This window comes from Branchiostoma lanceolatum, chromosome 14, assembly GCF_035083965.1.
Source record: "Branchiostoma lanceolatum isolate klBraLanc5 chromosome 14, klBraLanc5.hap2, whole genome shotgun sequence".
NCBI lineage: Eukaryota > Metazoa > Chordata > Leptocardii > Amphioxiformes > Branchiostomatidae > Branchiostoma > Branchiostoma lanceolatum.
The window spans coordinates 11,472,614-11,487,099 of NC_089735.1; the positions used below are offsets into that span (position 1 = coordinate 11,472,614).

A 14,486-nucleotide genomic window follows, 5' to 3' on the forward strand; every position below is an offset into this window, starting at 1 on the left:
TCGAATATCTTAAAGGCACCCAGAGCATTTTATGAGGCTTGAAAACTGGAAATATTCTAGTTGCTGTAATCTCTATAAAATTGACATTTAATGCCACTGTTTACCACATTTGCGTGCGGATTTCTTATCAAAAGTGCTCAAAAGCGGCACAAAAATAAGCTACATTGTGATATTTTAGTTTCACGCGCCTAGTGTAAATAGACCGATACCATAGCCCCGCCCACGTCCGTCAAAACGTAGAAATGCAAAATTAAAACATAAAAATGCAAATATTTGACGGACATGTAGTCACTCTCTCATTGGTCGAACTGCTAATTGTGATGGGCAGTCAGGATCAGTCTATTAGGGCTTGAATTTTCTATCAGTTCTCACCACACAATGACATCGCATCCTTGCTCCTTTAATGTAGATATCTAATGGTATAGTGTTATTGAAACTTACTATGTGTAGGAATGCCTAGAAATTGAAGTTTTTCTATTCAAGTTCCAAGCCTTATGAAATGCTCTGGATGCCTTTAAGGGCGATCGTAACCCGTGGTAGACCCTGGGATTATAAATGGGCCATGTGCCCTTCCGATCACGGCTCGCGTCATAGCTAGCCTTACTGTTAAATCTCCGAGTAAATCGAGCGTACCGTTGCGCTTTTCAACAGCGCTTATCTCTGAAACTACTCATTGAACGCACTGCAATCTTGAACGAAACGTGGCGAGTTTTCAAATATTCTCTCTCAAGATCTTCTTCCTACGTGTTTCGTATGTAACGTATCAAAGTTACGTACTAGAGATAACTGTATACTTTTTTATGCATCATTACCCTCCCCAGTGTATTCACGACCAGTCCATTATTTGTGATTCGTCCCTTATTTGTGGTTTATACCCTGTCATCCACGAACACACGCAAGTACGCTCATGAATATTAACCTTGTCATCATGACAGCATTTTCAGGGCTATAACAGGCTTAGGGACCTCCCTTTAAATGTATCTCGCCCTAGATTCATCATATGTCTCTACAGCATTATCGATTTGAGAGCTTGGTTATTTTTGGAGATACCCTGCCATGTAGTAGGAGATATGCCTTCTCAACATAAATACATAACGTAAAGCTAACTTAATCCCTGCCATCTTTCAAGCTTAACGCATACGCAGCCAATATTAAATTTTCGCTGCAGGAATCTACTTATGATATCTAACAAAATTTGCCACATCTTTTCGAAGCTGTTCCAAGCATTTCTGCTCGCAGATGTGAATTTTGAAGAGACGGATCTATGAAGGCGTAGTATCCGCAAGATAAGTGTCCTCATCTCTAGCTCTGTATGAAAATGAATAGCGGCTCCAAATATTGACGACTCTCGGCGACCTCAATTCAAGTAGCGATCCATTTAGGGGCGGTCGTCGTTTCGAATGCAATGGGGAGAGGGTGATCTAGGAGTTACTGAGTGTGTTTCGTTTTGTTCACAATTCTGAAAGACATCCAAATATATTATGTAAGATATCACTATTCATAGTAAAAAGTATGCGTGTGACATAGGTAGTAGTGATGAGAGTAGAGTCGACGTCCGAGTCGTTTTTTATAATGAATATTATTTTATTATGATGCATACAAATATGCACATTAACGGGCGGTCCCTTGAGTCTTGTACAAACTGAACGACACCGGCTAAGGACACAGGTGTAACGGTGAATGGGGGAGGGGGGTTGTGGGAACACATTGCAATGATTTTATTTTTTCTTTAATTATAGGCTCAGCGAGCTATCTAGAAATTCTTTTTCTCGCCAACTGTCTTAAAAGACACCATGTAAAGACATTTTGAACAAAATTGTCTTCCTGGTTCACCGCACATGGACTGGAGACATTTTGAAGGACATTGCCGATTCGCACATCGCCATTAATCACTAATGCATTGTGGGCGGAACGTATTAGTGTGGTGACCTTTTTTACATCGTAAAGGTCACATCTGTCAGTGTCAGTCAAGTACGACTCAATCACACCTTTCTCATTCCGTCTGTAAATTCATTTCATTTTCTTTTGATTTTGCATTTCAGTTTTTTGTCAGCTAAAATGGAATGTGGTCATGTGGTAGATATTAGTAAACGTTCGTGGTACTAAATGTAATTTATCTCCATGAGAAATGGAGGCATTGTTTTAGGCGTGTGTGCGTGTGTGTATGTGTGTGTGTGTGTGTGTGTGTGTGTGTGCGTGTGTGTATGTGTGTGTGTGTGTGTGTGTGTGTGTGTGTTTGCGTGTGTGTTTGTTTGAGTTTCCGTAGCAATACTTTCAGAACCTCCGGATGGATTCTGACGATATTTTGTAAGTGAGTAGGTCTTGGAGAGAAGAAGATCAAGTTCAATTCTGTGCCCCCTGGCGGCTTTCCTTAGTACTGCAGCAAAACTTCCAGCGTTTGTATCTTTTGTCCTTGCTTGTACAGCCTACTTACTGTAGCGTAAGTTTGGCTTACTGTGCGGCTATTTTCTAGCTTTAGACATATATAATTTGCAGATCTAGATGATCGAATCCTTCTGTCAATGGTTAAACCCCAGAGGACTGTTGATGACGATACATGTACATGTACATGGGCGTACATAGATATTTCGTAATTTGCCAGTGAACGAAGATTGACCAGACACAAATGCAGAAACAAAGGCACTACGTGGTCTTCCGGGTATATATATATCTAGGTTAATCTCTTTGTGAATAACGGGATGGTTTGGAATTTTTTTCCTTCAATTTTTGAAATGAACGATAGTCTGAGGTCCGTTCACATTTCAGCATAAGAAAGAAACTACGCAATGGCCATGCTTACTGGAACACTATATTTATTTCTAGTCCGTGTGTAACATATTGTTTCGTAGGCTACTTATCAACAACAAAGACGCAAAATTCCTCATCATTCTCCTATACAAAGGACATATTACCTTCATCTCTATAAATAATATGTGTTCCTTTTTATCTAATCATTTCCACGTATTTAAACAGGTCTCCAAATTCAAAGGAACAACTATGCTTTTAATACCTGGTACAATCTATCATAGCAGGTCAAAACGCCAACAAAATGAGAAAAAATCATGTGTACATGTTGAGCTTGAAGTTCTTTGAATATCGAGTATTGAATATCTAACAGCAAATAAATATCAGATCGATTGCTATGTACAACATTGATAACGGCATTTAGTATATTATTCAACTCCCAAATATTATCAACGCATCTTAATCAAAACAATTCCCACATATTCTGCATCAAATTGATACGGCTTAGGAATCTCAAGCTACCCCCTGATGACTTGGAACAACCCAGTTACGAGAAACGGCAGTAGGACAGCGAGGACCCCTGTCGGTTTGGTTGCGCCATTGCAGCCATCGCTGTCACAGGTGGTGTAGCAGGTCTCAAAGTCGTCGTCACCCTTGCTGCAAGTGTGGGACACACTGGTCGCCGAGCAACCACGGTCAACGGCCGCAGCTTTGTCTGTGAAGAAATACGAAGAACTTTTCTTCCAGATCTAGAGAAAAAACCCAGAGATAATCGGATCCGATCTTTTCCGAAATGTATTTTTTCCATGAACACATGCTTACCCTTCAAACAAATCATGAAATCATATTCCTGTTTAAAACACATTACCTACTCAATATATTAAAATCAATAGAAATGGAAATTCTTAAGAAAGGATCTCACCAGAAGCTAGGTTCTTGGAAGAATACTTGACGTAGCAGTATTGCTCTCCACCGGGGCACTCGTATGTCTTCATGTTGTACCAGTACGGGTACATGCAGTCGCTGTCTCCCCTTATCGTGTAACCCCAGATACCCACACAGGTAAAGCACTTCCTTCCCTCGACTGTTGGGGCAGTAAGCAAGCAAGAAAGATTTAATGATATATACATGTTGATAGAGTACTCAAATGACTGTGTATCCCTGTTATATTGTATCTGACCCTTACTTCTTCCCTCATGACCTCAATGAAAAGCGGCCTGCGTGCCGATTTGAGCTTATCATGAATAAACAAAGGTTCAAACAAAAAAGAAAGAAAGAGAAGATATGACTCTGTCGCCGCCGTTGTGCCAGAGTGATCGCTCAAAATATTGTGATAGCAATGACAAAACACTGTTTTTTCATTCTATATGTATAACATAATTTTATCGCACATTGACTTTGCAACAGATACCTGCGCATTGTCATACAAGTAGAAACCTGCACTTTTATGTCTTAAAAATAGATACCTACACTTTGATTTAGAAATAGATATCTCCACATTGTCTTAGAACTACTCAGATATCTTGAACAGTGGACGAATACCGTGGAACAGGTGAGGGAAGTAAATATGAAAGGACAAACTCAAAAACCTACCTGGGTTGTCCAGAATCATCAGAACTAAGAGTAAAGCTGAGGCAACGATAGTTTTCATGTTGGCCATCTTCTTCAAGTTGTGACTGGGAAGAGAGAAAGAGAAGCATATGTGTCACATCAAACTTGTTCGGCTTGCTATCAGTGTCTGTATTATTTGACCTTGAGAGTCAATCGAAACTTCTCTCATAAAATCAATGTTTTTCTAAACAATGACATTTATTGGCAAGGATGTTGCGACCATGACAAGTATATACGTACGACAATAGGTAAACTAGAACCTTGCGTTTCTATGGCTGGCCGTGTAACTCATGCAAAGCGATTTGATGGCAAGTTCTTGTTCGTAAAAAGATCACCAAAACTACAAGATCGACCAGGAAGACTAAATGATTCATTTGTGGGTTCCATTCTCGAGCAGATATGACCGTTTCGTATTTGACCATACACAATAAAGTAACGATATATACCTTTGTATGATAGATAAGCAGTCAAGTGGAGAAAAACTCACCTTTCAGGGTCTTGACTGAAGACTTTTGTTATGGACAAAAGATAACAGCAGTTGGGATCTTCAAATGTGAAAAGAATGTGAAGAGAATCGACCGTTCGAACACGCGTTCGAAATCCATCGAACAGGTGTTCGAATTCTTTCGTTCGAATTCGTGACGTCATGGGCGCGGGAAACTCAAATTTGTAACGGAATAGCGCTGTTTATTGTTACAAATCAAGAGCAGTCGTTCATAATGCAGCGCGTTTCTGAAGTTAAAAAGATACCAAACCTCACCTTGTTGAATGTGTTGCGTGGACTGTGGACCGTTTTTAGTAAATCTTCGTTTGTTTTGGACACCATATGAATATGGAACACAAGTGGACCGCAAGGTTCTAAGAATCAATTCAAACTTGACTGTTGGTGTAGAGCAGCGAGGTTTGAAAGTTGACCATTGGTCACAAATCCTAACATGGACGACCTATCGCCAGCCACCGCAGCAGTGGCTCCGCACGGAGACACAGACGAACGGCTGGATCTTGGTGAAAAGCCGGAAGGAGGTTTAGATAAGGAGGAATGTACAGAACCATCCATGGAGAGAGCGTCAACTAACACCGAAGATAAGTCCCCAAACTTGAGTTCTGTTGACAGGAAACAAGCCGGGTCTGGAGACTGTACTGAGTTTGCGGCGTTCGTACCTGAAAATGATAGTCAGTCTTCAGCAGAAAGTAGTGTAGACGAGGCCGTGCTTGACAAAGAGGGAACGGACCATTCCGTTGATCCAGGAGGCATAGCCGCGTCAAAACCAAAAGCATCAAACAGTGACACAAACTTTGAGGAAACACCCATAATTTCCGACACAGAACAAGAACCAGCGTGTACGGAGAAATTGGCCATTGCGGAAGGCTTAGCAGAAGCGAAGGGAGCGGAGAAATCAAATGAAGATAAGCTGTCAACAGTTTCTGACAAAGGTGCCCCTCCCCAGGACGACTTAGGAGGCGCATGCGCCGCACCACCGCGTATAAAGAGTACAAAGGACGATCCACGAACTGTCGTTGACTTTGAAGACGAAATGGAGCTTTGGTTATGGATGAACAACATCATTGATCAGTGCGGGGACGACGTTATAGAGGAACAGGACTATAGCCTTACCGAGTTGGTTTGTCAGACGACAGGAGAAGAAAAAGATGGCGACCAAAATGAAGATGGCGCTTCGATGGGAACTTTGGAAGCAGGAAGAAAGAGGACTGAAGACGACATGCTTCACGAGAAACTGAACATCCGCCGACAGGAGTTTGATAGAGAGTTGTTACGCCGTGTGACCATCCGCGCATACGGTAGACACCTCCCGCGAGGGATCAACCCGTCAGAACTCGGACACTACTTCTTCGAGGTCCTACCCGAGTTGTTTTCCCGCATCGCTTGGTTCGACGCCTGCTACACCAGAGTTGAAATGAACGCACCTGGCGATTTCAACACCTTTTCTTTGTTCATTGTCCCTGGTGTCGAGTTCTGGGGACACATTCCGCTTCCTTTCCCCTTGGAGACCAGGTTAAGTCTTGGGCAGCAAAAGTCCCGTCTTGAAGAGCTGTCCCTCTGGACGGAGTTTAACCGCAAGTGTTTCGCCAAGACGTTCTTTTCCGTCGCAGACAAGTACAAGATCCCGAAATTCTGGAAAGCTCAGGTTGCGAACTTCGACAAGATCGTCCTAGCGTTGAGAGAGAGAACTGCAGAGATGAAGAAAATCAAGAAGAAGGATCTCAAGAAGTTGGCGCCACAAAAGACATTTCTGCAGGTGTTTGAAGACACTTACGAGAAACTTAACAATGCATGCAGAAAACTACTATGCCCCAAGTGCAACCGTCAATTCAATGAGGTTTGTCTTTTAAATACAAGTTAACTATACAATACATTTGTACCATGATACATCATCTTTGGAGAATCATGATATAGTTTTGTCGCACAATGCCCTAAGCCGAAGGGATATGCAACTCGACGTAGAAAATATTGACCTATTGCTGGATACGTATACAGGTGAATAACAAAAAAGGGGCTGACAACTTCGATGACGAACAAGATACTAGTTTCGTTTTGTAGTCATTAATATTCCAACATGTCTCCACAAAAATCTCTAACTACATCTCCATTCTCCACCATTTGATTGTTTAGGCGGTTGCTTTCGAGGTGTGCGGGCACGAGTTGTGTACCGGCTGTGTTGCCGACTGTCTCCGCTCGGGGGCGCCTTGTCCCGTCTGTAACACCTCACTCAAGGGCACGCGCTTTCTACCGGTCTGGAGGTGAATTTCCATTCTTTAGTCTTAACGTTGTGTCAAAGACCAAATGTGGTTGGATAAAGGGACCTATGTAGAATTAACTTAGTCACGTCTCTCGTATAGTTAGTTCAGTCGTTTCTCTGTTCTAGTTGACATTTTCTAACTGCATTGTGAATGAAGGTACTCTATGACTATTTCAAAGAGGTCAGTGTTTGGGGAAGGGGAGTCATTCCTATCCTAAATTGTCGAGAGGCCGTGAGTTTCGATCAAACTTTTTGAGTATCTTCTGTATTTCTGTAGGTTTCGCTGGCACGACGAAGGATTGAAACTAGAGGAACAAAAGACACCAGACAGCCACCCACCATCAGAAATCTCAACACAAGCGATGGGTTCAGGGAAGACTGAAGACACAGAGGTCGTCGACGATTCCCAGAAAGATTCCGAGGGCCGACACGATGATAGCACGGAAATTGTCGACGACATCCGAAAAGATTCCGAGGGCCGACACGATAATGGTACGGAGATTGTCGACGACACCCGAAAAGATTCCGAGGATCAACACGAACATGACACAGAGATCGTCGACGGCTTCCCAAAAGACTCCGACGGTCGACATAAAGATGCCACAAAGAATGTCGAAGACGCTTCAAAACACTCAGAGGCTCTACGACACGAAGTTGGAACGGAGATTGTCGATGACACCCGAGAAGATTCAGAGGATCAACCCGAACATGACACACAGAATGACGACTGCTCCCCAAAAGACTCTGAGAATGGACAAAAAGATGTCACGGATAATGTCGAAGACGCTCCAAAACACTCTGAGGCTCGACACGAAGTTGGCACGGAGATTGTCGACGACAACCGAGAAGATTCCGAAGGTCAACACGAAGATGATACGGAGATTGTTAAAGGCGCAGAGGCTGGACACGAAGATGGCACGGAAATTGTCGACGACTCCCCAGAAGTCCCCGAAGATCAACACGACGATGACCGAATCGTTGTTCCGGAGCAGGACATCGGCGAAGTGTCGCAAGATTTCCAGTCGTTGAGCGTGGATGATGACGGGCTAGAAACTTTGTCAACTGCGAAGTGTGGTTGATATTATCGTTTTAGCGTTTATCTATATCATCTAGGATCCATTGACTAAGTCAGCACGTCACGTGAACTGAGATGATAAACTTTTGTCGAACAGTATTTCACATGTTTACATTTTTCTAAAGCAAAACTGACCCACCAATCAAAAACAACCTGTCCTCATCAAAACAAGATGTTGCTGAACTTTAATCTTTTTTCAATTTAATTTCACAAGCACCTAAGGATATCAAACAAGTTGCTACAAAGCGAGTATGATACTTGCACAGTATAAAGTTCCGTGTCATGTATATGGGTCAGTCTATTCTATAGCATTTAATACATTCTTTTACTTTCTACCTATCAACATTGTGTCTTGTAATAGTTTTGACTAGACGTTAATGCTAGTCAGTCTATATGTACAAATAACAGTAAATACAAATTTTAAAGTACTCTACCATCAACAAAGCCTTTGGAAGCTTAATTAAACATCGGTCAAAATTATCATATCAACAGTCTCTCACTTTATGATTACATCACTTTTCATGAATGCAACAAGAATACAAATCCCAGTATAAACAGAAACGTATGCTCAAATTTTTCAACAGCACAACGAATGAACACACATCAGTAGTTTACCGCAAAAGATGTTTCAACTGTACGTATGTGCTACATAACACTAACAGTAACCCAACATTAGTACAGCCTATATACGAGGTTATGTATGACTACATTAGATACTGCTCCTGCGGCTGCGCCTTGCCAAGCGCATGTTCTCCACCTCGGCACAAATCTGCGCGGCCGTCTCCAGGTCCATGTTGTTGATCTCCAACCAGCGCACGAAAGCCTCCATACTGGCGTTCCTCTGTGCGCATGCGTGGCACAGGGACATCTTGCACTCGTCACACATGAGCTGGTCCTCTCCAGATCGCGGTTCTTCGTCCAACCACAACCACGTGAACCTGTAGGGTTGGATAAAACAATTAAATACAGAACACAATGCGGTAAATATGATAGCGTTTCCTATATAAAGAGAATTCAGACTTGGAGTTCTTATCCAGTTGTAGAGTCTGAATTCTCATAATACATTGTTTACCTGGATGTCTAACCTTCACAAACGTATAGCGTTTGCTCTACGTTAAACTAATGTGATTTCATAAGCCTCGTTTACTTGCAACGTGTCAAAACATTATCATTTATTTATGTACTTATCAATATTTAGGGTGGTCTCTTCAGTTAACATTGTAACTGATTTCCTAGGGAGCCCTTAAAATATTATAATTACAAGTGTGTGAAAGATACCTAACTAACAGAATAGTTCTTAATATGAATTCTTCATTACATCTTGTCATACAAAGAGAAAAGAAACGTCAGAAGAACATTCATACAGGAACAAACCATACAATAAAAAAATAACATGAAAATATGTTTCTTCAGTTATTCTCCTTGGAAGATTTTGACAAATACGCCATTGCAGTTCCAGTGACACATACCAGGGGGCCCAAAATCGACCTTGACCTTCCCAACACCTACCCACATACCAAATATCAATAGAACCCATCTAGACGTCCTTCAGTTACGGACGCACACACATACACACACGCAAACACACTCAAAACAATATCGCCATGAAAAAGCCTTTTTTCATGGCGATAACAAACTTGAGCAGGCTAGAAGTAGAACAGACATGGAAGAAACAAACCAATTTTTGCAGCTAAGTTGTACATATTTATGAGATGATGACAGCTTTACCTGAGAACTGGTTGCAGGTTTGTCTCAACATTCACGCCCTCTTTACAGGTGGGGCAGAACTCTGTCGTCGTCGTCAGCCATTGGTCAAGACAGGAGGAGCAGAACACGTGACCACATCCGGTCAACCCCATGGCCTGATGGGAAGAGATAAAAAAGACAACCGAATTATTTTAAGGTTTAAGTGCAAAATCTCAGCTTTCAAATGTGGAGCTTTGTTTTAATCTTAGTTATGTAGAAAGTATTTTTAGAAAGTCTAAAATTTCAACTATTAGCCTGTCACAAAATGTTTTCTCGGTCTAATTTTTAAAAAGCAACATCATCAAACAAACAAGCAAACAAACTTGTAATAAACATCTTTTATCGCTCGTTAAGATTTCGGCGACTGAAGGAACCCTTGACGTATATATATGAATAAAGACGTGATGTAAGGATATGACGACAGCCCTTTGCCTTATATGTCCTTGGTGCTGAAAAGCTATCAAGACAGCAAGCAAACAGCCGTTATAATTCTAACCCGTTATTTAAAACGCACCCTATTTAAGATTTCGCGGCACAGCAAACACTTGAAGTCGGTGTCGACGGCCTCCACTAAGATGTTGTCCACTTCTGCCGCCACCTCGCGGAGCTCCTGTTGTACTGCAGGCTTGGTCAGCATTTCCTCCGGTAGAGCTTTGGCATCCTCCACCTAGATGCAAAAGTAAACACGTTCCTGTCTACGCTACCGGTAAAATGTCATGGAATCGAATGTCCGCCAAATTCTTCAAATTATTTACTAGTAACTTTTTAGTTATTTAGCATCCAACAATTCACTACAACACATCCACATTGAATCTCCGGGCCATACCGTTTCACTGGACAAAGTCAGAATACTGGACACTGAGCAGGACTACTTTATGAAAGGTGTAAATGAGGAGGGCCATATACATCAGGGCACTCCAGCCATCACTCAACAGAGACAGTGGGCGTTATAAACTTCTTGGCACGTTTGACCAATTGTACGTCACGTATCCGCAATGACACGTGTCCATAAAGTCACGTGTCTGTAACTCTCGCGAGTTTATGTTCGGCAGTGATTGGTCATTATTGATCCTGAAGAAGGCGACAGTGGTCGTCGAAAATTCGATCCGTGAATACCTTATTGTTGGAAGAAAGTTTAGCAATGTGTTAAAATTCACTACAACTTTACCTTCCGCTGCAAAACGTAGATGAGTCGATCAAAGTTGGCCAGCGGTTGTTGCCAGAACCTCGGTAGGGCGTAGGTGTCCGCCACCGAGAAGAAGTGATTCTCGAGCTCCCTGCGCCAGGAACAGGCCAGGCCTAACAGCTCCTCTCGCTTCTTTCGCTGTTCTTCAACGGTGTGGATGTCCTAGGGGAGGGGAGGAATGGTATCATAAGGTGTCAGGACTTTGGGGGTGTGTGGGTGATGAGGTGTGGGGATGTGTCAAAGTATGATCGAATCAGAAAGACTAACTCTCGCGGTCTACCGTGTATCTCTGACTACTCTCTAAGCAGAGGTTAGTGGGGACGATCGTGACCTTTTTATCCTCTGTCCCGTTTTTCGTCGGCTATTTTCACTGCGACATGGGGCAGAGGTTAGTGGAGATGGTCGACGAAAAACGGAGGAAGAGGATAAAAAGGTCACGACCTTCTCCACTAACCTCTGCTTGGAGAGTATCTCTGACGTAACCGTAACCACACGTGATGTTGTCTACAAATTGATGCGCACACAAACATCAAAAGAAGGTACCTGAGAGATTTCTAGAATGATCTAACTTAGTTATCTATCATTGAATAATACACTAAAACCAACTTGTAAAGTTTCATATTAATTTTGATACTTTCAAGTTGTATTTTGCTGTCTTCTCTTACTCTGTAGGGCTCCCATTACACATGCTTGTCTTTATACTAGTGACGGGTTACCGTGAATGGCTTCGGTAGGGAAGTCTTGTCCCGGAAGCGCCCATGTGGGACGATGAAGAGTGAGACGTCCACGTCCACCTGGGGGTCATTGACCTCGATCTGGGCGTAGCGCGCGTCGAACCATGCGGCCTTCCTGAACATTGCAGGTAAGGTGGTGTAGACAAACTCTACCAGAATCTGGAATCGGACACAGATAAATTTCATATACAATCTGTATCTAAGTAAACCTCAAGAAAGATAATATAAAGCAAAGGAAATAATGTAACCGTACAATTCATTATGTTAAAAATAATGCTCAGGGGCGCAACCGGGGGAGCCATACGCTCAAATTTCAACCACTTATAACGCCCGGACAGACTCTTACAAACATTCATTCTTCCCCCGCACTATCCCCGAGTGGAACGCCCTGCCTGGCGCGGTTGTTACGGCTCCCACCGTTGAGTCATACCGCGCCAGGCTGGAGGCCTGCCCGCCTTAGCCTGGGACCTCCCCCCCCCCCCCCCTACTTTGCCCCTTGCGGGGTTGGGGGTTAAACAAGTTGAAGAAGTTAAAAATATACCTCTATGTCTATGGGGAAGTCCTTTCCGTACAGTTCTTCGATGATGCGTTTGCGGATTTCGCGGTCTTCCTCCCGGGTTAGTGGCTGTGTGGCCACGTCCACACCCCTCTCCGCACGGAACTCTTCCTCTATCTCACGTACAACCACCTGCTCCCATTCCCAGAACTCCTCCTCATTCCTGGGAACGAGAAGAACGAAAGGAAAAGAGTGAGGACCTTATTAATTAATTTACAATAACGGGATATGATGAAAGTTTATAATGAAAGTTTATTGCAAATTCCTGCCCGTAGGCTAATTGCAAGTACATGTAACGTAACATGACCTATTTACGTGCAGAACCTATTTACGTCCGGTTTGGCTCATGTCCACATGTCGCGGTGTATTATTACAAAGTCTGTTCTCATGAGCAATAAAGAACATCATAAGTAAGATCCTTAGCCATCTCTTTAATTTTTGCACAGCAAATCATAATGGCCATGCGTTTACCACGTGAACGCCACGTGCCGCGCATGTGGGGGGATTTTACAGATAAACATTGTTTTTTTCCATCGCGTTAAGCAAGTGGCCGGACAGACATAGTGATTTTATTATCAATTGTCTGCAGACTACTTTGGACAGTTACTGTGCATTTTTTTCTGGTCTATGTTCTTCAAGCATAGCGCTAGAAGGGAAAAGACCGAGGTGGACGATAATGGGTTACCCTAGCACAATTCTTCATCATATACCTCAGTATGAATACATGCTCGCACGGCGTTAAATAGGCGGAGAAAAACTTACAGACAATGCATTTTCTTTCTAGAAGAGCTGATATTTCTGACCATGGGTTTAAAATTTGGCTCTGTCCGTGCGGTTTTAAGATAAATACGTTTTGAATAAATCGGACGTAAACTGGTCATGTTACGTTACATGTATACGTAACACAGAGTGGACGGACAGATAATGATGAACAATATAACATATGGCTACTCTAGTCTTAACTACTGACACAAAAGCATGACAACCAGAGATGGCAGACTTCACCCCCTTACTTATGTACATGTATGACAACCTTGCATTGTGTAGGTTTTTGGAAATTACAGAAACACATACGCCTACAGACAGAAACACAGAGAAGCAGACATACAGACAGGTTAATATGATAATTCTTGGGGTGAATGCAATAGAAAAGGCGGTGAGGTAATGGTAATTTTGTTGTAACAATAGTTCCTCGTTTCATGAAAACAAGTGAAAGGCCAAACTTTTACTCCTCCTCAATAGTGACTCACTTGAAATTTCGGATCCTTTTTCTTGGGAAAGCGACTGCGCCTGCGTCCTCAGTGGTGCTGTCGAAGGAGGTCGAGGCGCTTGTCTGAGTCTCGAGATCAGATTCCGCAGACTCAAACGACTCTCCGTCGTCTTTTACCGAGAGGAAAGCCAGCTCTCGGCGACAAACTTCATCTTGGGCAGCATGGACTATCTCAGAAACAAAGTGTGCCAGCATCTGTGCGCTGTCATCGCTCTCCCGATGATCTGACAAAGCGCCGTTGGTTGGGACAGCATCCTCTTCAAGGTCTTCCACGACAATATCGGAAAGCTGGCTGCTGTCTCCTCCAGGACCGCTCGGGGGCGTGGTTGGGCGCGTCTCCTTACCCTTGTGCATCTCCAACATTATTTCCTGGGCGGCTGACTGAACTCCGGCGGGCGCCGGGGAAACATCGCACTCCTCCATGTCTCAGTTTTCAAGAAAACTTGAAAGCTATAACAAGACGTGAAATAAAAAAAGGTATGGCGGTTTGTCTTTGAGTTTGCGAACACGAATGTTCGAAAATGAGCGTTCGAATGGAATCTTCGAACCAGCTAGTCACTGGCGGGAAATTTGGATGTTTGGAAACAGGATTGAAAATGGTGAAGGCTTTATTTCATTTCATATGCTAGGGAAGAACAGGGGTTTATGGCAGACCGGTTGAGCTTTGAAACAAAACAAAAAGCTGCCTAACAAAAACACAATGTTGTATCATAGGTATACATTATTCATGAATACATCACACGTCAATGTCAGTATTTTCAAGCACCACCACAATATTCTTCTTTCACAGATCTTTCTTTATTG

The 14,486-nt window shown here is 42.8% G+C and overlaps 2 protein-coding genes and 1 long non-coding RNA gene across 3 annotated transcripts; 1 reads left to right on the forward strand and 2 right to left on the reverse strand.

The window, feature by feature from the left end:
* Positions 1-4,349: 4,349 nt before the first annotated feature.
* On the reverse strand, positions 4,350-5,042 carry LOC136448885 (uncharacterized). Its single transcript, XR_010757941.1, has 2 exons — positions 4,844-5,042; positions 4,350-4,421 (listed from the first exon to the last, which is right to left on the reverse strand). It is a non-coding gene; the product is annotated as an uncharacterized lncRNA (long non-coding RNA).
* A 106-nt stretch (positions 5,043-5,148) lies between these two features.
* Positions 5,149-8,194, forward strand: LOC136448724 (uncharacterized). The gene is made up of 3 exons (XM_066448368.1): positions 5,149-6,695; positions 6,989-7,116; positions 7,393-8,194. The coding sequence occupies exons 1-3, from the start codon at positions 5,292-5,294 to the stop codon at positions 8,192-8,194; spliced, it is 2,334 nt and encodes a 777-aa protein (XP_066304465.1). The 5' UTR covers positions 5,149-5,291.
* Positions 8,195-8,758: 564 nt separating this feature from the next.
* Positions 8,759-14,246, reverse strand: LOC136449022 (uncharacterized). The gene is made up of 7 exons (XM_066448790.1): positions 13,663-14,246; positions 12,398-12,575; positions 11,839-12,015; positions 11,105-11,284; positions 10,451-10,603; positions 9,919-10,052; positions 8,759-9,128 (listed from the first exon to the last, which is right to left on the reverse strand). Exons 1-7 carry the CDS (start codon positions 14,103-14,105, stop codon positions 8,900-8,902), a joined length of 1,494 nt encoding a protein of 497 aa, XP_066304887.1. The 5' UTR covers positions 14,106-14,246; the 3' UTR covers positions 8,759-8,899.
* Between the last annotated feature and the right edge of the window lie 240 nt (positions 14,247-14,486).